The 24468-nt window shown below is 41.6% G+C and overlaps 1 protein-coding gene across 1 annotated transcript in view; it reads left to right on the top strand.

Annotated features, from left to right (window-relative positions):
* The window catches only part of LOC135701430 (ubiquitin domain-containing protein 1), a 38144-nt gene extending 15368 nt beyond the window's left edge, over window positions 1–22776 (top strand). Inside the window, exons 2-4 of the mRNA XM_065222223.1 lie at window positions 21331–21726; window positions 21803–21906; window positions 22180–22776. Coding sequence (XP_065078295.1) covers window positions 21331–21726; window positions 21803–21906; window positions 22180–22335 — 656 coding nt within the window. The 3' untranslated portion in view covers window positions 22336–22776. The remainder of the gene's footprint in view (window positions 1–21330; window positions 21727–21802; window positions 21907–22179) is intronic.
* The last annotated feature ends 1692 nt before the right edge of the window (window positions 22777–24468 follow it).

Here is a 24468-nt window from a genome sequence, read left to right as displayed (position 1 = left end):
TGAACTAAACCATACGTAAAATCGATCTTTCCTTATGTGGTATTGATGCATGTTTAATTTTTCGCGGCTGTCTACGGAGCTTACGCAGAAGTGATTCGCAGGGCTGTTACAACAGGCGCGGATTTCGCGAATTTCGCGTATTTCGCGATTTTCGTGGATTTGTCGCGGATTTGAATCTTCAGTCGCAAAAATCGCGGAAACATTAAATAATGTCGCGAAAATCGCGAAGGGACTGATGTGCTGTCATAAAAATTGTGGAATTCATTGTAACCTTTCCGTCCCGGACTATTTTGCTGTCATCAATTTTGTTGTTCATTTGGCTCTCAATTTTTTACCGGTTCAAACCAAACACCGTGTAAATAATCGAGAAATGATCTCAATGAGGTCTGTCCAATGTAAGTCATTTTCCTTTTTTTTTCCAATGTGAACATAGCATTTTTCGTTGTCAAATCATAAACGAATCGTATATATGCGAGTAAATGCCATGTATACCGGATATTCTAGGTTCTCCAAATCGTCCTGACTCCAATAATGTCTGTAGTATCGAAATATGTCCAAACAGATTCAAAGTGTCAATGTGGATTGTAACCGACCTATTGCTACGTATACAAGATGTTATAGGTTCTGAAATCATTCTGGAGATCAGATTATTTTTCTACTAGATCACCCAAGACTAATTCAATATCTGTAGTATCGAAATATGCCCACACAAATTTGCAGTGTCTATGTGGATCATGCCAACCTATTTCCGTGTATGTCAAATGTTCTAGGATTTCCAAATCGGTATTTCGATACTACAGATATTATCCTAGTCTTTTTTGATCTAGTAAAACAAATCATCTGAACTGCAGGACGATTTGGAGAACCTAGATCATCTGGTATACGTGGAAATAATTAAACATTATCCATATAGACACTATGAATCTGTTTGGACATATTTCGATACTACAGACTTTATCCCAGTCATGGTTGATCTAGTAGAATAAATCATCTGAACTCCAGAACGATTTGGAGAACTTAAAGCATATGGTATACATGGCAATAGTTCATGCATGATCCACATAGACTCTGTGCATCTATCTGGAAATATTTCGATACTAAAGACATTGTCCCAATCTCGGTTGGTGTAGTAGATCAAATTATCTGAACTCCAGGATGATTTGAAGACCTTTGAACATCTGGATTACTCGGAAATGTATCATGCATGATCCACATAGACACTTCGAGCAAATCAACTGATGTCCTGGACGATTTGAAAAACCTAAAATTTTCGGAATATACATACATGAACCACAAAGTCACATATATAGGATTCGGTTATGATTTGACAACGAAAAGTGCTAGGTTCATATTGGGAAAAAATAAATAATGAAAATGTCTCACCATTGGACAGAACCCAAGGAATATCCGTGTAAATACACAACCGCGACGTGACCAACAAGTGTGACTTATGAAGCTCTGGTAATTTCTTGATTATGTGCAGGGTGTTTGGTTTGAATCGGTAAAACATTGAGAAAACTAGAGCCAAATGAACTACAACATTTAGGACAGTAAAATACGTCAAGAAAATTTGCATTTCAAATGAAAATGCATTTTTTTTTAAAAATAATGTTTCATCAAAACTAGGCCGGTATTATTCAATAGAATCTCATAATATAAGGGTGTTTTATTATGTTCACTAATTACTCAGAATTTATACTATACAATTCAGTGGCGTCGCCTTAACCTCAATCTACCTGTGCACCAACTCTCAAAACATAAACAATTATCAAAATATTGCTTGCAATGGATAGATATCAAGTTAACTAGAAGATTAAGTGTGTTTTTCAACCGATTCAAGTATGAATATGGCATTAAATCTGTTTTTGAAAGTTGGTGCACAGGTAAAAAGTGAGGTTACGCGACGCCACTGCTATACATAAATAACTGAAGATGATACAATGTAATTTAAAAAAAATTTAAAGGTTACAAACGATACTCCTTTAGCTCAGTCGGTAAAGGCGTAGCTACAAAGCAAGTCCATGCTGGAGGCGACTGAGTTCGATTCCCGTCCGGTCTTTTAATTTTTCGGTTTGGAAAATTTCTCTATTTTCTTGGGCATAGGATGGTACGGGCATAGAAAGCTCTCAATTAAAATGTGAAAATACTTCAAAGAACACTAAGTTGAGAGCAGGCAAAAATCTAATATGCTATAAGCTTGAAATGCTCTGTAGTAGTATACAAATGCTATTTTTAGGCAATGAAAATTATTTTTTTGGCGCGGATTAGTATTTAAAGTCGCGGATTTCTTTTCAAAAATCGCGGATTTCGCGGATCAAATTTAGAAAATCTTGTAACAGCCCTGGATTCGCAATGCGGTAGAGCTCAACAAAAGTTTTTTTGAGCTTCTGTAGTATAGAATTTGTTAGGTAAGGTCGCGAAATCTTGAAATGATTGATACGTGCGGTAAAATAACTAAATTTAAACAAATCTCAACAGTAAAAGAAGTAGAATATTTAGGGACGAAAACAAAATTAATCAACTTGCCAACATAGGCTATCACATTTATTTTGGTGGCACTCTTTAAGTGATAATAAGCTGTTTTTTCCTCTACGGTTGTTTCGCGTGGCGTTCACAATTTGCTCGATTTTCGTATCTTACGTAATTTAGATGTTCAGCTCTAAACGGTTTTACTGACTCGAGGTCGTTCCTTAAGCGGTGTTGGTACAGGTTAAACCTTTGCCGACTGTCGGATTCAACGCGCCTACGTCTACGGAGCTTACGCAGAAGTGATACGCAATTCGGTAGAGCTTGCCAAACGCTTTTGAGCTTATGTAGTATAGAATTTGTTCGGTGCGGTCGTGAAATCTTGAAATGATTGATACGTTCTTTAAATTAACTCATTTGATACAAAGCTCAGTAGTAAATAAGTAGAATATCTAGGGAGAAAACCAAAATTAATCAAGTTGCCAACATAGGCTATCACATTTATTTTGGTGGCACTCTTTAAATGATAATAAGCCTCGCTTCGGTTGTCTCGCACGGCTTTCGGAATTCACGCGGTTTTCGTAACTTATATAATTTAGATATTTCGTTCGAAACGGATTTACTTATTCAATCGGTTTACTACGCGGATGTATCTACGCGCACACCTCACAGCATTTTTTCTATAACTATCTTGAAACAATACATACGGAATCCAGTGGTCAAGCGGCCAACATAGGCTAGTCCTTCTGCTGTATTGTCAAAGATAGAAGCAAAACTTATTCAAATGGGTCAAGTCTTGGAAACTATGCTGTCACGCAGCTCCAGCGTGATACCCAATAAAAAAACAAAGGGCAATGAATTATCGGCTCCGTAAAGCTAACGCGATGGAGCCTTACAAATAAACGAACTAGATAAAAGCATACGGTAGCATAGGGGTAGAGCGCTAGTCTAGCGTACTGGGATGTGTGGGTTCGATTCCCACCTATAGGCAGTGGATTCCAATAATGTTCTTGCCTTCTAAAGGGTGATACGGTCAAAATTTGGTCAAGGGAAAACGCGTGTAAATCGGTGAAATCGTTTATTTAAAAAATCAAATTAAATTTCTTTTTCAAGTTCAATTAGTATAAAATTCAGGAAAAATATTCACTTAGGCTTCCGCTTTTCCAAATCCGAATTGCCGGGCCTTACGCTTGACCCCTGCCATCAGATTTTGTACAGCCACCTTGTCCACCTTCTTCGCCGCAGAAAGCCAGTTGCCTTGAACTGCTGCTCGCCCTTAGCAGTTTTTTTGGTCTTCTTTAGGTTCCGCTTGACAATAGCCCAGTATTTCTCAATTGGGCGGAGCTCTGGCGTGTTGGGAGGGTTCTTGTCCGTGGGAACCACCTGCACGTTGTTGGCGGCGTACCACTCCATGGCCTTTTTACCGTAATGGCAAGATGCCAAATCCGGCCAAAACAGTACGGAACAACCGTGTTTCTTCAGGAAAGGCAGCAGACGTTTATTCAAACACTCTTTCACGTAAATTTCTTGGTTGACAGTCCCGGAAGCTATGAAAATGCTGCTTTTCAAGCCACAGGTACAGATGGCTTGCCAAACCAGATATTTCTTTGCGAACTTTGACAGTTTCATGTGCTTGAAAACATCTGCTACCTTTCCCCTTCCTTTTGCCGTATAAAACTCCTGTCCCGGAAGCTGCTTGTAGTCGGCTTTGACGTAGGTTTCGTCGTCCATTACCACGCAGTCAAACTTCGTCAGCATCGTCGTGTACAGCCTCCGGGATCGCGCTTTGGCCGTCGTATTTTGTTTATCATCGCGATTTGGAGTCACTACCTTCTTGTAAGTCGATAGTCCGGCTCGTTTTTTGGCTCGATGCACGGTTGTAGACGATACACCCAGCTTATTTGCGGCATCTCGGAGAGAGAGGTTAGGGTTTCGCTTGAAACTACCGGCAACTCTCTTTGTCGTCTCAGCGGCTTCCGGTTTTCGATTTCCCCCCGATCCAGACTTCCTGGCTGTCGACAAAAGTTCCCCAAACACTTTAATTACATTTGTAACGGTTGATTTGGCAACTTTTAGCGATTTTGCCAACTTTGCGTGCGAGTAGCTCGGATTTTCGCGATGCGCGAGCAAAATTTTGATACGCTGCTCTTCTTGCTTGGACGGCATTTTGACAACTGAAGAGTGAATTCCAAAATCAAAATAGGAGCAACATTCTACACACACACACACACACCTTCAAAATGAGGGGTGTTCAGGTTTTTTAAATGCAAAATTGAAAGAAATACGTCAAGTTGATATTGACCAAATTTTGACCGTATCACCCTTTAGTATCGTTTCATAACAAGTAAAAATACAATATAAAAATTCATAGCGGAAGTGGTCATTACCCGAGTCTTGACACAATTAACAAGACATTAACAGTAACAAGCACTAACATATGTTTCTTTGATTATTCAAAAATCCTGTTCCACTAGTTTAAAGTTGTCAAGACTAAGGTTCGGTGCGCACTACGAAACTATGTTAGTTGTTAGACAACCGGAAAAACATTCTGAAATCGCGAAATTGACATCGCAGCAAAGGTTGACCTATGGGCGGTTCTTGGCGGCCGAGTCCCTACTAAGAAATCCAAGAAGCAGACAGAAAATTGACCTCGGTCCAGGTCAAGGTAAAAGCAAACAACTGCTGAGACATTTTTCACGTTGACAGACACGCCGAGGACTTATGAGTGAGTAAGTGTGTTTAAAGATTTAGCGAAGGTTCTGCTGTCTTACAGGAGCCGGTGGTAGTTCTATTTTTAAACCCCCACCAATAATCGATAACCAAACGCAACGAACTTTCTAATTCGATTGTGATACGTTGTACCTGTTGGGACCCGAACAATAATCGGTTCGGAAAATATGAATGGTATGCTCCATAATCGATTACCATTTGTTGGCCTGTTTGCCGCCCACCACAGTCACGTTGAGAAATAGTTTAACGTGGATAGCCAAAATTGTATCGACACGGTATCTAGGTACTCTTTCTTCCGTTAATCATTGCCCTGCCCGTTCCGGCTTCCAACAGACCGATGCGATTGGTATGTAGGTAGGTAGGCCTTAAATCGGTCGGTCCGTCTATCGGCGGTGCGTTTTCGGCTTTCGACCGAATTCAGCTCGCAATCAAGGTCGCGAGCGATGACGATAACAACAACGGAAATCGACCGCAGCACGTACGTATTACATTATTGGATGGCGACATTGATGGTGCCCAAAGAAGAAAAAAAAATATGAATTTCATATGCATAACTGTTATCGATTTGTATCAAATGAGTAAGCAAAATTGAATGTTACGCATTTAACAATCTCATTCGAATCGAAGGGTATTTGGTGAAAGGTATGAGATGGTCCCTTAGCTCAGTCGGTAAAAGTGCGGCTATTAATCAAAATCATGGTCTGCCAGAATTACTTCGGTATGCCACAACATACGGTTTAGGAGCTTTTTGGATCGGAAAATTTCTCTTCCCGAAAGCAAACAAAACGTGTAGGCTTAGTAAGCTCTCAATTAACACTTCTGAAAGTGCTTAATAAACACTAAGTTGGCAGGCGGAGTAAAGTTACAGTTGCTTTTCTTCCTGGTTGTGCCGAATCACATCCGTAGCATCATCGGCAGGCGTTTAGTATTCCAGTAGTAACTATTTGGTATAATTCAATCAGTCAATCCACACTCGATCCGCTAATAAATCGATCAATATTTACTCCGGTTGTCTCATACCACTACTACTACTTCTCGGCTGAGTGCCTTGCTATACTCAACTCACACCACATCACATCAATCGAACGAAACTATCCACCATCAGCATTGTCCATGCCAAATCGCGGACGATCCCACGACAACGATACTCGAAAGATTGAGACGAAAAGTGACCATCGATAATAGTCACAACAACAACAACAACAACAACCACAACAGCGCGTTGGTTGGTGGTGTCGATATTGCTATGTAGATGGACATAATTGTAGATAAACATTTCAAAAGGTCCTATCCGCATTGATCGATCAAACTATGTGGTAGCGCGAAATCTGTTTGCACAACAGTGGTTATCAAAAATAGAGTGTCGATAACAAGAATCTATCAAAGTAGATAGGACCTTTTGAAATGTTAGTTTAGAGTTGTCATCATCGTACTGTTGTCGTACTGCATTAGATTAGGAAGCGAATCAAAGAATGTCAATATCAACAGATTATAAATACGTCGCGCTTTTCGGTGTTCTTTGCACCGGTTTCGTTGTTGTAGTTGTTGCAATTCATCATGAGATCATCCTCATAAATGCGTTCATATGCTTTGATTTATATAGCGGTGCCATATAATCAGTTTTGAATTATGAAGTCGCATTCGATTATCTGATCATTGACTCTATTGTTGGTCGGGTTTCGTCATATAGTGAGTCATGTTTAAACCTTGTTCGGACTAGTAGGGCTTTTGTAACATGCAAAAAAAAATGTCGTTCAGGAACTTATCCCAAAGATAGCCTTTATAACATTCAAAGTGTTTTTTATGTTACTTCATACGCAGTGGCGTCGCGTCCACATGTGCAACCTGTGCACGACACAAGTGTAAATAATTTTAAAAAATGCGTTTAGATTTTTATAGATTTTATGGCCACATTATAGCTGTACTTCTTTACTCCAGACCACAAGTGACCATGAATAAACTATTTTATACCCGAATAGAAATTTACATTAGCCCAACGTTTGATTTTGATGTCTACATCAGCATCGAAATCAAATGTATGCCTGATGTTAAACATTAGAAAACATTATGATTTAGTTGTATTTAAGCAACGCAACATGGTGTATACATCAGAAATTTTATAACAAAATTTTGCCATTCTAATGTCGGTCTGACGTCAAAAATTTCAATCTATTGACATTAGAACCAAACGTTTTAAGGATGTTTTCGGATGTAGGGTAAAGAGCTACTTCGGCCTAATCGCCCATTTTGGGTCTATCGAGCAGACAACTTCAAATAAATCCATGATTTCAGAGTTAACAAGTTAATTATGCGTTTGGTACGATACTTTAGTTAATAAGCTACCGAACGAAGTCAATGCGAACGCGTGATATGAAGGTTTGCATCCATTATTCCCAAAAACAAAAGAAGCGGTCCGACCGAATCCATTTTAATCTTCATCCGATAGGCCGAAGTGAATTCATTGGAGTTTCAATGGCGTTGCAATGCGTTAGGCCGAGTTTAGAATCCGTAGGCCGAGTTTGGCGTCAAGAAGCAGTGTTAGACTTTTGACAATATCTCAACGATTGGTATCTCTTTATCAAATCTTACGGTACGTACGGAAAGGTAAATAAATTTGGAAGCCATCAGTAATATTAACATTCCGTTTGGTGCTAAACTGCGCTAGATTAAGAAAGACTAAGTGCGGGCTGTGATTAATAGGCCGGAAATGGGGTAGTGAACCCTACAAAACGTTAGAACTAAACGTTGTTCGGATGTTTTTATATGTAAATGTATTCTGATGTTTTCTAACGTAGATGTTTCCCGATGTTAGAACCAAACGTTTTTTGGATGTTTTCGGATGTACACAACGTTTGAACTAAACGTTGTATGAATGTTTTCAAATGTAGATGTTTACTAATGTTTTTAGATATACAAAACACTAGAATATTACTTTTCAAATGCTTTCAATTATATTTACAACACATTAGAATTAGAAACATGATCGTGTAAACACTACACACCATTGTTGTTAGATAACATCATAAAAATGCGTACAGTCAATGCTGAAGCTCCCGTTTCCCACCAGCCAGTTAACTGACCTTAGCTAACCTAATGTCATTGCGGCAACTCTCTATGCGGCAGGGGAACTATGCCATTAGTGCGCTAAGAGTTGTTAGACCACTGATATAGGCGCCTATTCGCGGGTGACGAGGCACTTGTTTACATAACAGCGAGCTTGGCGATTGTTATAGCATTTTTGAGTGAACTACCAGACAATAAGGTGATCCATCGAGATCCGTATCCGGTTTCCCCATCAGGATACGTATTCGGTTTTCCCCATCGGGATCCGTATTCGGTTTCCCCATCGGGATCCGTATTCGGTTTCCCCATCGGGATCCGTATTCGGTTTCCCCATCAGGATACGTATTCGGTTTCCCCGTCGGGATCCATATTCGGTTTCCCCATTGGGATCCGTATTCGGTTTCCCCATCAGGATAGGTATTCGGTTTCCCCTTCGTTATCCGTATTTGGTTTCCTCATCGGGATCCTTTTACGGAATCCCAATCGGGATCCTTTTGCGTAATCCCAATCGGGATCCGTATTCGGTTTTTCCATCGGGATCCGTATTCGGTTTCCTCATTGGTATCCGTATTCGGTTTCCCCATCGGGATCCGTATTCGGTTTCCTCATTGGTATCCGTATTCGGTTTCCCCATCGGGATCCGTATTCGGTTTCCCCATCAGGATACGTATTCGGTTTCCCCATCGGGATCCATATTCGGTTTCCCCATCGGGATCCGTATTCGGTTTCCCCATCGGGATCCGTCTACGAAATCCGTATTCGGTTTCCCCATCGGGACCCGTATCCGGTTTCCCCATCAGGATACGTATTCGGTTTCCCCGTCGGGATCCATATTCGGTTTCCCCATTGGGACCCGTATTCGGTTTCCCCATCGGGATCCGTATTCGGTTTCCCGATCGGGATCCGTGTTTGGTTTCCCCGTCGGGATCCGTATTCGGTTTCCCCATCAGGATACGTATTCGGTTTCCCCGTCGGGATCCATATTCGGTTTCCCCATTGGGACCCGTATTCGGTTTCCCCATCGGAATACGTATTCGGTTTTCCCATCATGATAGGTATTCGGTTTCCCCATCGTTATCCGTATTCGGTTTTCCCATCGGGATCCTTTTACGAAATCCCAATCGGGATCCTTTTACGGAATCCCAATCGGGATCCTTTTACGGAATCCCAATCGGGACCCGTATTCGGTTTCCCCATCGGGATCCGTATTCGGTTTCCCCATCGGGATCCGTATTCGGTTTCCCCATCGGGATCCGTATTCGGTTTCCCCGTCGGGATCCGTATTCGGTTTCCCCGTCGGGATCCGTATTCGGTTTCCCCATCAGGATACGTATTAAGTTTCCCCATCGGGATCCGTATTCGGTTTCTCAATCGGGATCCGTATTCGGTTTCCCCATCGGGATCCTTTTACGGAATCCCAATCGGGATCCTTTTACGGAATCCCAATCGGGACCCGTATTCGGTTTCCCCATCGGGATCCGTATTCGGTTTCCCCGTCGGGATCCGTATTCGGTTTCCCCATCAGGATACGTATTAAGTTTTCCCATCGGGATCCGTATTCGGTTTCTCAATCGGGATCCGTATTCGGTTTCCCCATCGGGATCCTTTTACGGAATCCGTCTACGGAATCCGTCTACGGAATCCGTCTACGGAAACCGTCATCGGGATCCGTCTACGGAACCCGTCATCGGGCTCCGTTTACGGAATCCGTCATCGGACTTCCATCGGGGTCCACTTCCACTTTATTTTTGCTATTAGTAAACACATTCACTAACCTGCAGAGATCCGGCTTCAAACTCCCCGCCGGGATCCAGCTAATGACTCCCTACCGGGATTCGGCTTCGGGCAGGTGCACTTTCCTAAAAAACATAATTACATAACATTATATTAATTCGAATTAACTTACCTGAAAAACATCGAATCGCCACCAAAACTCGCGACGGACACATTAGCGGCACTTTCCCGGCCTAACCCGTCAAAAAACTCAAAAAACCAAACTTTTCCCACTGCGAAAAAAAAACTGTACACAGCAATTTACATCGTGATGAAGTTTGATTCTAATGTAACGTTAGGTTCTGTTATTGGATGTATTCTGATGTTTTATGCGTGCAACAAATTACATCGTGATGAAGTTTGATTCTAATGTAACGTTAGGTTCAGTTGTCATTGGATGTATTCTGATGTCAAATTTTTACATCGGCAAGACGTTTGATTCTGATGAAACGTTTGAGGCTAATGTATTTTTATGTACTTGGACGTCACACTGAAGTCTGAATACATTAAGGGTACTGCAATACACGTTAAAATTTAATGTATTGAAGATGTCTGCTGATGTTTCCCACATTACAATTTCTATTCGGGTAGTGTGGCTCAATTGAATCTTCGACAGGGGGTTTACTTCAAAAAGGATTAAATTCAGTTCGGATGGTCTGCCTAATCCCTAATGCATTGATTTCTAAGCATGTCGATATCACTACCATAACAAAACTCGTTAAATAGTGTAGCGGGTGGCAAGTTTGTGAATGGTCAAATGCCTGATGTAAGCCAAGCAGACCATCTATCACCTCTTGAAACATACCACCAATTTTCCACAATACATGGCAGTTTGAACCACTAGTTGTAATTGAAACTTTCAGCAGTCACGCGTCAAACGGGAGCAACACGGAAACAGCAGTCTGGTACGCTTTGGACGTGTATCATATTTGCAGACCGGTATGAATGTGTGAGTTTAAATTAAAAGAACATTTGTGATGTATGGGTGCCTAAAGCGTGCATTTCTTGCTGTGCACTTGGATATCTGATTGCAGGCAAAGAGAGTAATGGAGAAAGAGAGCGCAAAAGCTCGCTCTCACCCTCTTGTCAGTTGTAAATCTCTCAATCAAATCTCTCTGATGGTTGCGCCGGTGCGCCTGTACAAACTTATGAGCTTCCCTGGTCCATTCTGATAGTGTTGTTCTGATGAATAAAGAGTTGATTAATTCAAGTTTGCTACCCAGGGGACTTCATGAATTTTCTCTAGGTTATGAAACTGTTTTGTATCAAAAAATGTTTTCGGAAGTGTTTGACGGATATTCTTCATTACGCTTCAGTCGAAGGGAGAACTCTTCGACTTCCTTGCGATAAAAACGAGAATTAGTTAAGTTTTGCAATTCCTCCTACTTCGGTTAACGCAAAAAGGGCCGTACAAGTTTTGTTTACACAAGATGATAGGCCCTTCAAATGTTACGTTAGATAGTGATTAATATAGTAATAGAAAATATGTCCTTCGAATTCACGGAGCATTGATAAAAAAAACCTCAAAAACTAATATGTGGTGGAAAACTATAACGAACAAAGTTTGGTGCACAGGTAAACAAATGAGGCACGCGATGCCTCTGTTCATACGCGAAGTTTGTGATTTTCAGAGTTGGTTGGAAATGCTATCTACAGGGTGTCGACTACCTGAAAAAACCTGGAAAGTCAGGGAATGTCAGGGAATTCTATTTAAAATCTGGAAAGTCAGTGAATGTCAGGGAATTTTAATGTAGGTCAGGGAAAAAAATAATGTTGATCACATTGCAAAAAATCATGTGTTGGACACATAAAACAATCTTTGAAATTTTATCAGTGCATGACGTCAAAGTTTTTGGGAAGATCCCGGGCATCAGATCTACTCGCTGCGTTTATGGACGCCCTTGCCGGTATCTCGTCGAACAAGTTGCTGCAAGTGTCCATGGATGGGCCCAATGTGAATTGAAGTTAGAGGTACAAAAAGGTGGCGAGAAGCTGATAGATCTGGGAAGCTGTGGGCTGTATATTTTGCATAATGCATTCAAGGATAGTGTTCACAGTATCAGTTGGGATGTTGTCAAATATTTGCGTGGTATCTACAATGTTACGATGTAAGAGTGAACCGCGTGACGTAACGTAACAAACAAATAAACATTATTTTAGGACAGAATACAAAGTTATAATTAATACTGTTCAGCCGGCGATTACTAATGACGTTTCATACTCTGATGACAAGACGACTGCGATAGCATCCGGTCGAATGACAGCTGTCGGGTGACAGCCGTGAGTGTAGGGGAATAGGGTCGCACTCCAACACCTCCCCTTTCAGAAGAGCTGGTACGGCTCGTAGCGTACCGGTGCATGCCGTTGTCTCGAAGAGCGACGCAGGAGTGTTTCCTCTGGATCAGGTACTCGAAATGGAACTCGAGCTCGACGTTGTGAAGTAAAAGGTTCGAAGAGCCCTCGCAAGAACTCTCGCTGCAGTTCATTTAACCCTTCCGGTTCAGCTGGTGGTGGTGCTTCTCCAGTAGCAGTCGAATCTTCAGACGGCTTCAGACCCCAAGTGTCTAGCAGAATATTAAGTGGAATGGTTTGCTCTGCTTGATCGGGTCCTCCATTACAATCGTCATAACGTTTCCGTAGTTGATTGCTGTGTGAGCGGATTAAACGTTGCCGTTCCGGGAGCCACACATTATACATTACTCGTCCTACACGTTCTACGATTTCTCCAGCGATCCAGCTCCAGTTGTTGCCTTGGTGCACTTGTGCATACACCTTGTCCTGCACATCAAAGTTTTTCTCATTCGCACTATGTTTTGTGTTGAATTGACGATCTTGCTTGCTGTTGTCATGCTTGGTGAACTTGCTGGGTGGACGAAGGAGTTCCAAAGAGGTGCGCATGGGTCGGCCAAGCAGGATTTCAGCAGGTGATTTCCCACCAGGCGCAATACGACAGGGTGTTGATCTGTAGCAATTTAGGAAGATATCGAGTGCTTCGTCCAGGTCTTTCCCTCCAGCCTGAATCTTCTTGACAGTCCTTTTAAAGGGTGTCGCTAGTAAGCTGCGGACCGTTGTCGGTCACCAAAACTTCCGGCATACCAAATCTTCCGAAGATCTTTCGAAGACTCGACACTGTAGCAGCGGTGGTTATGCGTTTGGTCGGAATGATTTCTGGCCATTTGGAGAATGAATCCACCACTAGTAGGAAGTATGTGTCATTGATGGGACCAGCGAAATCTGCGTGTACTCTCTGCCAAGGTTTCTCGGGGGTCGGCCACGATTCAAGCTTTGTCTTAGTGTCAGCTTTTGCGACCGAGGCGCATTCCTGACAAGCGCGTACTAGCGTGGTGATTTGGTCATCGATATTGGGCCAATAAACGAAATTGCGCGCTAGCGAATGCATGCGATCGATCCCTGGATGTCCTCTGTGCAGTTGTTGGAGAATTTTCTGCTGCAGCTTCTTCGGGACTACGATCCGGTCACTGTACATCAGGCAACATACAGCGAATCTCGACGTGCGAAGAACTGCTGGATCTCCGCTGTTCCGGAGAGAGACTTGACATCACTTGTGCACGAAATCCATGACTTTCTGCAATGTCAGATCCTGGTTGGTCTCGTTCGCTATCGTCTTGTACGAGATAGGAAGATGCTCGATGGACTGGCAGACGATGTTGCAGATTACAGTTTCAACCTCAATCGACGCAATGATGTAGTCCTCGTCCGGCTTAATATTTGAGTTGATTAGGCGAGAAAGGATGTCTGCATGTCCGAAATGGTCAGTGGAAATGTACTCGATCCGAAAGTCATACAGAAGCATAGTGAGGGCCCACCTTTGAAGCCGGTTAGCTGTGAACGGAGGTATTCCACGCTTTGAACCGAAAATTGCTAGCAGCGGTTTGTGGTCGGTCTGAAGAACAAACTGCCTTCCATAGATCATTCTGTGGAATTTTGTGACCCCATACACCAGACCCAAGGCTTCCTTCTCTATCTGGCTGTACCGGGACTCAGCTGGCGTCAGGCTTCGGGATGCATGGTAAATAGCCTTCTCCGATCCGTCTGGAAATCGGTGTGCAATGCGAGCACCAATGCCCACATTTGACGCATCTGCAGACACAACTATTTCAAGACGAGGATTATAGTGCGTCAGCATGAGCGGTGACTGGAGGATTTCCTTGAAACGATCAAAGGAACACTGGCAAGCGTCGAAATACTGGTAGTTGGAACCTTCCTTGAGCAGCTCATCCAGGGGTTGGCGTAGTGTACGCACTTCCCGAATGTATTTTCCGTAATAGTTTATCACACCTAAGTACGAACGAAGCGTTGGAATATCGTGAGGAGGAGGCATGTTGACGATTGCTTTCACTTTGTCCGGGTCCGGACGAATGCCCTCTGTATCCAGAAGCTGGCGCATGAAGAATCGGCACTTTTCGTATTTTACCGTAAATCCATACTCTTGAAGGCGCTGTAGAACACGGTACAGATTCTGTTTGTGTTCTTCGGCGTTGCGGCCACCGACAAGGATGTCGTCGAGATATGGAGATGTACACGGGAGTCCACTAAGGATGGCATCCATGATCTGCTGGAAAGCGCCGGATGCACACTTGACACCGTGGGAAAGCCGATTGAAACGATAGAGCCCCTTGTGGGTGTTGATGGTGATGAGCTTCCTGCTTTCCTCGTCGATCTCAACTTGTAGGTAAGCATCCGACAGATCTATGTGGCTAAACATCGTGCAATTCGCCATCCGATTATATATGTCTTCCGGGAGTGGAAACGGGTAGCTATTTGATTCGAGCGCATTGTTCAATCCGGTGGAGAAATCCGCACAAATGCGCACGGAGCGATCCGGCTTGCGGACAACTACGATGGGAGCTGCCCAATCTGCATACGTCACTGGTGTGATGATACCCAAATCTTCAGGCCGCTTCAGCTCGTCTTCAACTACGGCCTCCATGTTGTACGAAACTGGCCGCTTGGGTTTGAATACTGGCTGAGCGTCCGACTTGAGAGTGAGATGCACTTGTGTTTTGGTGCACAGTCCCATACGATTGGTGAACACATCGGGGAAATTGGCCTTCAATTCGACTACCTGGTGATCTGGTTGTTGGCTACCGACCAGCTTGCAGAATGATGAAAATGGTACGTCCCAGAGCCCAAGCTCATCCATTAGATCTGAGCCTTGAACATTCAGGGAAAGGTCAGTACAACAAACGTAGCAATTACCTTTGATGTACGGTTTAGCGACTTTGCAGTCAATTTAATTGTTTATGAGAAAGTTTGAAACATACTGAAAGGTAAGCACATATCATCGGTAAGAGACGTGTGTGTGAGAAAATTTGCGAAAAAATCTAAGGGCACCGGTGGGATTCGAACCCACAATTCCCATTCAGTACACGGGTGCATTGGCAATTATACAACGGTGGACCTATGGTCTACGGATGTATTTGGCTAATGACATTTGAGTTTCGAATCCGTTTCCCACCCTAGTCTTTTTGCGCAAGCGTTCTCTGATACACAACAATCGTCTATTATCGACGAAATCTCAACTAACATTTTCAGCTTTGTAAGCCAACTTTTCCAGCGTTTTGCTGTAAAGTAGCTGAAAAGAAGCTGCAGATACAGCTACAAACAAAAGCTAGCAAAATAGTTTTAGAGAGCGTTTACTCAACTTTCTCACAACCATTATTCAATTTGTCAGTCGCACTGAATAACATCAGCCAATAAACGCTAATGTCACTTCTATACACACACTAATCAACTTTCCACTTGTAGCTGCAAAACAAAGCTAACAAAGTAAATATATTACTCATTTGATGGCTTCTACACAACCAACAACTCTTGCTGAATAACATAAACATCAAAAGTGCTTTTTCAACAACTAAACAACCTGTACTCAGCTTATAAACTGTGTTAGAGCAACTTCGGAAGCATTTTCACAGTCAACTAGGTTTATTTTTAAACGTGTGCAGTTTTACAGCTGTTACTCTGTTTTTTTATAACTAGTCGAGAAAAGTGATTCATGTGCACTATTATAAAGCCTCTACTCAGCGATTTTGTTGTAGAAGGGAATGTTGATTTGTTTACATGAGTTCAAAGTGTTGGCGTAGCACAGTTGGTAGTGTCAAGGTTTGCCAATGAGGTCGTCTCGAGTTCGATTCCAGGTTCTGGTGCAGGGTAAATAATTTCGTGATGATTTGTAACTAATTTCGATTAATTTGATTTCACAGCAAAATAAACTCAATAAATTCCTTCATAAAAAAGCGTAAACAGTATTTAACGCGGCTTCAATAGAAAGCTGTGTAGTGATTATTGGACAACCGGGAAAAGGTTGAATAAGCGCCTTTAAAGTTCACATACAACTAAACAGCAGGATAACAACTGTATAGAAGCGTTAATGGATATGCAATAAGAGCTTCTCCCGACCGTTCCAATAAGTAGCTGACTAAGTTCGCCAGATTTGGTTGTATAGAGGTTGAGTAAAGGTTCCCTCATATCGTATAACGTTTGAATACAGCTTGAGGCTGTATAAATGAAATGAGTAAAGCGTTTACATTGTGAAAATTGTTAGTTGGGATGTGCTTGTACCGCAACCACTCAGTATATACGTACAGTACGTATCAGTCGATGTGAACAAACACAGCTCGTTTTTGTTGTACATCTTACATGCTGAAATATGTCCAGTACAGTATGAATATAACAACATTTGAGCTGTGTTGCATTCTGTGCTGCAATTATTTGACAACCGTTATAACATGTTATAACTCTGTAGTCTGAACGTGGTATTAAGCTAGCTTTCTTCAAATCAGTTGCTGTCGAAGTTGAGCCATTTCAATGCGAATTTCAGACGGACAACCCTGTGGTGCCTTTTTTGTGCAACGCGATGTCTCAAATGGTTAGAGGCATTATGGAAAGGTTCATTAATATTGACCATCTGAACAATATTGCACAGGTAAATGCACATTTGATCAATATGATCGCAAAAAGGAACGACTGGAAGTGTTTTGGCACAGGTTATTGGTCGGCGTATTCAGAACTATTGTTGGTTGTGAAAATGATTTGCTGCTTATCGCATGGCAACGCCGAAAAACCTCTGGTAAGTGCAGAATATCTTTTTGAAAACATGAGGGAAGAGACAAGGCCCCCAATCGCAATGACAGCGGAACGGCAGTGTTAGCGGAAAAGCCCGCTCTGAGTAATTTGTCGGATTGAAAACTAGTTAGAATCAAATCGACTGCGGTTAGGCATCTTGATGTCATTTGTGACAATTGTCAAACTTGCCGTTTCCGTTCCGCTTCCGCCCACATTGCGTTTGGGCCTTCAGTCGTAGCGCGATGTCAGATCTATGATGGTGTAACTCATGCAGGCGGGTTCGAAAACTTACAAATTTTGAATGAACTTATTCAGCGAGTTTGAAAAATTGCATTCGCTTTCCATGTAGACAAGGATCGTCGTTTGCAGGAGAAATTTTTTAGCGTCGCCGGTGGTTTAGTGGTAAGCGTGATAACCTCTCACCCCAGCAGGCCTGGGTTCAATCCCAGTCGGCGCCGCCGGGATGTTCTGAGGCATAGGGAAGTAAAGCCGTTGGTCCCCGGTTCATGAGTTGATGGATCGATAGGTAGGGTCCAGGTGTGGGAGCTGCCTCCCTGGCGTCGGTAGCAGTGGTGCTCAGCACGGAAAACAAGATCGACGGAAAATAAATCATAATATTGTATTTGTATCAAGTTCTGTTGTACGTTCCATGAGTATGCTATTCTTGATATTTTCGAAAGCTTGCCCTGCTGTTCATTTTAAACTAACCTAAATTTGCACTACGGTATAATAAAGCACATCACGTTGTAGCTTCTTAGGTTAAAAATTTAAAAAATTTCTGAAAACCGAATGGAAAGTAAGGGAATTTTTTTTTCGACTTTGAGTCGACACCCTGTATACATTCAGGCCCCACTGGATGTTGACACATTCCTGAGTTCATGCTTGGCATACACAGTTTTGGTCACGAACTGCTAATTTGCTAATAACTTTGCACACAGTTGACGAAACATAGTTCGTTTTGAAGCAGTAGATAGAAAAGAGTTTAAGCTTGTTATATATATACTTAAAAAAAAGTAGTTTTTAATTCTAGTAACAAACTGTATTTGTTTTTGCGTTGTAAAAATGAAGTGAGAAATGCTCGCTGCACATCTCGAACTTTGAGTGTAAACATTCATTGGTGTTGATTCAAATGCTAAGATTTACTTACTCTTTGCAGCTCTATAGTAATCTATGATCCTAATCTATCAATTACTTTAAAGAAACACAATTTTCACCAACTGAGTGAAAAGTTATTAACAAATGAGCAGTTGGTGTGTTCAACTGTGCATGCCAAGCATGCCTGAGTTAAACTGAGATCCTGAGGGTGGATAACAATCCATTTATGTAGGCGTTAGAGCTTATTAGTTGTTGCAAAATGTAACCTTCAAATGGGTATGTGCCTCTCTTAATAGATATTGCACCTAATTGCGTCTGACAAAATTTAATCTTCGAGTAGATCCAGCTGTGTCCAACAAATGTATGATGGATTTTTTTTAATTGCTTGCAGTAGCACTATTATGGTTCAATAATGATCCAAAAATACGTAGACAAGCATTGCCTTGACAGCCTAAAATACTCAATAAAGCCACTCTATGCTTTATTCCGTGTTTTAGGTCTTCATCGTAAACCTGGTTAGCTCGGAATATTAGCTTCTCAGGGAAGTTTTAGTATTGTGATGTTCCTGCTATTGTAATTCCCAATTCCATAGTCATGTTATTTCGCCTTTTTGACTACCAGTGTTCTTAAGTTCTGATGAGGCTCATATAAGGCAGAAAGGGTCACTTATTCGGCTTACTGGTTACTTGGGTTGAGAATAAATGAACTTATAGAATTTAGGAGGTGAAAGTGCTGTTTCTACGATTTCCAAACGGAGGAATCTAGTCTCGAATTAGTGTTTGGTTAGGCGTATTATCCGGACTAATTTTCGTGTTGAGGTGGGTCTCAAAATGTGTTCAAGGGAAACAATATAATGGGATTAAAGACAAGTGTAGAATGTTTACCTCTAGCGCAGTGGCGTCGCTCTAATTTCAATCTACCTGTTCAACAACTCTAAAAACGTAAACAAACAAAACAATATTGGTTTCAATGAATAAAAATCAGTGAAACTAGAAGACCCTATGCCTTTTGAAACTGATTTGAATGTAAACATGACCCTAAATAACGTTTTCAAAGTTGTTGAACAGGTAAAAAGTGAGGTTACGCGACGCCACTGCTCTAGCGTTGAGTTCTGAAACAGTCAGAAAAGAGCTTGGAAGGGTGAGAAAATTGCCACGCCAAAGACCTCTTCCCGTATCAAAATTTGGACCATTCTTCAAAAAGTTATGGTCATTTAAATTTTGACAAAATTTTGCCTGTCTCAATCATTTTCACACATCGCTATCAATCTTAGTTACTGCATGGATTGATTACCTGAATTTGTGAATTTAGAAAAAATGCGGGCGTGATTTCTGTCTTTTTTGCATTCTATAAAATGTATCGAACGCTTTATTCAATTTAAGATTGTACTGGACCACTCTGCATGAATTAGTTAGAGGTCCATGTGGTATTTTATGAAAATACTCAAAAAGCACTATCCAACTTACAATTTTAACTGCAGACTAGCTTATACACCTAAAAATTTCCGCAGCTCATGTATGTCTGTATAAGCTGATCTGCAGCTGAAATTGTTTGTTGGGCAGTACTTTTCTGAGCAAAGTAATAGATGATGAGGTCGTGTTTCCAAAACCGGGTAGGCACTGTATCTGGATTTTTTTTGGAAAATTATTGGAAAATCAGGGAATATCTGGGAAATTGGTTTTCTTCATTGAACGACACCCTGAACAAACACTTTGATTGAATGTTCAAATTCTTTATATTTCCTCAACATCAAGAGTTTAAAAATTATGGTTTCTTTGCCAATTTTGAACATCTCAGAGTTAGCATATTGTATGAGATACTGCAACTACCTGTTAAGAATGTTAAACTGGGCTTTTTTTTTAATCTGAGGCTTAGCACAAATTTAAAGATCCAAGGTCAAAATTTCAAAATTCTGTCCCGTGCTAAGAAAACAGTTAAACATACCAGATTTGGGGATACTCTGGGTGGACATTGAAATTATGGGAATTCTAAAAACTTTACAATACCCCACAGACGTTGAAAGACTGCTACAGTGCCAAGTACTCAAGCACCACTACTTAGACTCTATGTCTACACCTAATTATGTGTCGGTATTTAAGTTGTAAATCCAATATGTTTTCTATGGCGCCGATGACCAAAGGTCGATTCCTATAGGTTAACCATAACGATTAAATCCCACACCAAGTACCCAATTTCCACCACACACCGCAAGCTATACGTAGCAGGGCACTTCTCTTATCGGTCTTTGGTTGTAGCAATCCATGCATTCATTATTGAATATTTAATCACGCTGGCTTCACGTTATTATCGATCTTCGGATAACATGTGCAGCGAGTGACTAAGGTCGGAAAACACGTGCACGCATCCGTGTCTTCAACAACCTGTCAATAGTTCCTACTCCTTCTTCTACATTGGCTATTGTTATCTATGCAACAAATATAGGTACCGTGCCAGCACCATACTTTGCGCGGTTCCTAAATCTACACACTCAATCATTTTGAAATATTCTCTATCAATATTTTTTAAATGTTTCCGCTACAAACACTATTTCTCATGTACTTAGGAAGAGAGTTTATCGAACGTTTTGAAAATATCTTGTTCAAATCGAGATTCGACCGAAAATATTTGAGTGCGCAAGCATTAAGAACTGCGCAAAGAATTGTGCCTGCACGGTACACATGTCGGGAGCTTTATCCATCGTCAGCAGGAACGATCACAAACATACGTCGTCCCTAGGGTTGAACTCCGCGTGGTAGGTCAGGATGAGGTCACGTCCAGTCGGCTCTAGCTTGGCCGCAATGCAATAATAATGACGGTATGGCATTGAAGGGGAATGGGGGTCATTATGGAATACGCCTTTGGTAGATCGATTGTCATGATGTTTGCCAGCACGAAAGTCAACATATAACGTCGGTCGGTGGACGGGAGTGTGAAAGTAAACTAGAACATACCGGCAATTGATTTGTACTTAGATACTATCATTACTGCCATTATGGTCGGTGGTTGTCGCAGGTACCATGGTGACAGTGTCCGGCTCAATTGTCGTAGTTAATTTCCAATTGCTGTTAAATAAAAAAAAAATGTTCTAAATTTTCCTCATTCTCCTCCCTTCAACAGGTAACACATCCAGCTACGTCGGCACTCAGCGCAAGAATCACCCGCTGTGCCACGAGACGATCCGCTGGAAATCGGAAGTGCCATTAACGGAGGGACAGCTTCGCAGCAAGCGGGACGAGTTCTGGGACACGGCTCCGGCCTTTGAGGGCCGCAAGGAAATCTGGGATGCGCTGCGGGCGGCGACCAGTGCCGCAGAAGCGCTCGACTTCCAGCTGGCGCAAGCCATCCTGGACGGGGCGAACATCTCCGTTCCCAATGGGTACCTCACCGAGTGCTACGATGAGCTCGGATCGCAGTACAAGCTACCAATCTACTGCTTATCTTATCCGATCAACATAGTTAAGGAGGATTACGGACGTGACTCGCCTGCGGAATACTCGGAACCAGTGGACGGAGGTGAGAAGAAACAATTGGAAGTGTGACAACCGTAATTGCATTATGTGATTATCTTTATTTTTTTCGTTTTGCACAGGCACCGAAGTCATTCTAAAGCTGCGGCTCTCGTCTACCTGTACAGATGTTAAATTACCAGTTTATTCTAAAGACACAATCGGTCAATGTAAAAAGAAATTACAGGTGAGTGTGCCAGATTATTACTTGTTGTGTTTTGTCCGGCGGCATTGGTGTGATGGCTTTTAACTGAATGAACACATTTGTTATTTAAAACACCAAACATAAAGCTCCTATTAAATTTAATAGTCTTCGTGCGCGGTAATCAGTGTTATTGCTGTTTCAATCGCTCATAAACCTATTTTTACCATCAACCCTCAATGATACATGCAGTGACAAGGGAGTAACGTTTTCTATTTCTAAACCCCTTTCTTTCCGCCAATACCACTCTAATGTCAGGCCCAGGAGGGAATCGATGCATTTACACAGCGATGGTTCTACGGGGGCAAGCTGCTAGGTGATAAGATGCACATCGATGAGGCCCACATACAGCCCGGCTACATAGTGCAGGTTATTGTAAATACCGAAAAACAATCGTCGCTGGCGATTAGCTAGCCAAGAAACAATCGTAAATGCCGGCAGCAATCCCATCAGCAACAACAATTTTTAACTAACGGCTGGAACGGTGTGGAAGTCGCAGTCTTGGTGCCGGATCCGTTGGGAACCGCCGCCTGTCGGAGTCGAGATGTGTTAATATATGCTAAATACTATTCAAATTGAAGTTTTGAATTGGGTCGATCTTGCTCTAGAACTTTTGCACGCGGTCACAGGTGCTGCCTCTCAGGGGAAGCATGGTTGTGTTGCGTTTCAGCTGTGCGCGCAGTTTTCAGGATGTTGAGAGCTAATTAGGACCTATCGAGAAAAAAAAAAATGCTGATGATAAAGATAGTAAGAGGAGAAAGAGAAACTAATTTAAGTAATCAAATAGTTATTACAATTACTGATAAGAGGTAATTAATATATTATTGAGAGATAACAAAACATATTTAAATTTTACCATGATGCGTTATGATTGTTTCCGAAAAGCCCCCAAAATCGTTCCATAACTGCAAGAAGGGGGAAATCCGTAAATGCGTATATTCGGCGCAATCCTCATACCGGCTGCAGCCAGACATCAATTTTTTGTTATGTATTGTGAAGAGTGTTCGGAAAAACTCATACCTCATGCACTGCCCATAAACGCATGTTCGTCTGACTAGAAAAAAAATGCAGCTGAGAAAAACGCAGTTGAATCCACCGCTCATTTTCTTTTTTATTGATTTAAATTGATAGCGAATCTTGGAAATATGCATCTCATAACTTAAAATATGCACTAGTAAATACATACGCGTTATTAATTTATTATTTGATTAAATTGATGCCTAAAATTTTGCGAAAATTAGAACAAGACTAACATGCGTTTATTTGCTCATGAACGAGTCAGAATAAACGCATAACGGTATCGCTGTTTTCTATTGTCGTGGTGGCGGGAGGGGGACTGGGGGACACCCCTAATCATCCCTCTCCAAAGGGGGAGTTTGGTAAAGAGAGATGATAAAACCGATTTGTACCTTCCTAAAAGTTGTCCTAGCTCGCTGTCTACTCCTCTATATGCAATTTTCACACTGCCGTACTCTAAACGGAACTATCAATTCTATACTTTCATCTCCTCACTCTATCGTATAAAAATTACCACTTCAGTCTGTTATTTGAAATTAGCATCTTCAACTATGTAAATCGTTAACTTCACGCAGAAGTAATACCATAGAGGTAACTCTAAGACTAGAAGGTCCCGAAATAACGTGCTCAACTTTTTGGCTCAGCTCTGGTACTCTCTTCGGTCCCAAGCTAATCGATTCACCCCTCGAAACATAGGAAAATCCACTAGCCCCTCATTTATCTGTCAAACTTTCATAGCGAATCAAAACAATCATTGTGTAGTAGTAGAATTTCGACTAGAATGGGGTACGTTTATCGTTTGCTTGGGACCAATAGGCTAGTCAAGTAGTGAGTCAATTTAAAATCGCTAGTTTGGTATTGATTGTTGGTAATACTAAAACATATAGTCAAAGTATCTACTGTCGTTTTCGTTTTTGCGCTGTAGCTACACCGGTGCTATACCGCCGAGCACCGAAAAAATGCAGGGTGTAGCTATCGGTTGCACCTTTGTTTACAAACAAATGATGAGCTGTCAATGACTCGCACTTATTGCTGCTTACACTACACCGATGTAGTGTGCCAAAAACGAAAACGACAAATCCGGAGCAAATTGTGATTAGGGCGAAACTAGCAAAATGTAAACAAATGGAGAAAAATCGAGCAAGTTTGCACGTATTAATTTAATTTTTAATACAATGCTAAGCAATATTTCTTCTATTGGAATTGCATTTATGATCGTAAAATTGGTCCAATTTTATTTGTGTTGAGTGTAAAATCTCCTTTTTATTCATTTTCTCTTAAAAACTCGTAATTTTTCTAATTTGGCCCATAAATGTGGAACGTTAAGAATACGCCCTCATTAAATCGCCCCGAACATGTATGACAGCAACAATTCGCCCAATACTATGCGCCTTTTTTTGATTTCTTTTAAAGTGTCGCCCTTCACTTTTCGCCGTGTTTACGTTTCAGCTAAAGATGAGCCTTTTACTATTTTCGCTTTTGTTGGTAAACAACTTTGATTTCGCCCGTTCACTGAAATGTTTCAAAACT

The sequence above is a fragment of the Ochlerotatus camptorhynchus genome, unplaced genomic scaffold, assembly GCF_037179485.1.
Source record: "Ochlerotatus camptorhynchus isolate MF236.1 unplaced genomic scaffold, CSIRO-AGI_Acam_v1.1 ptg000161l, whole genome shotgun sequence".
Classification (NCBI taxonomy): domain Eukaryota; kingdom Metazoa; phylum Arthropoda; class Insecta; order Diptera; family Culicidae; genus Ochlerotatus; species Ochlerotatus camptorhynchus.
The sequence above is the reverse complement of the archived record's forward strand: the minus strand, read 5'-3'. Positions and strand labels throughout refer to the sequence as shown.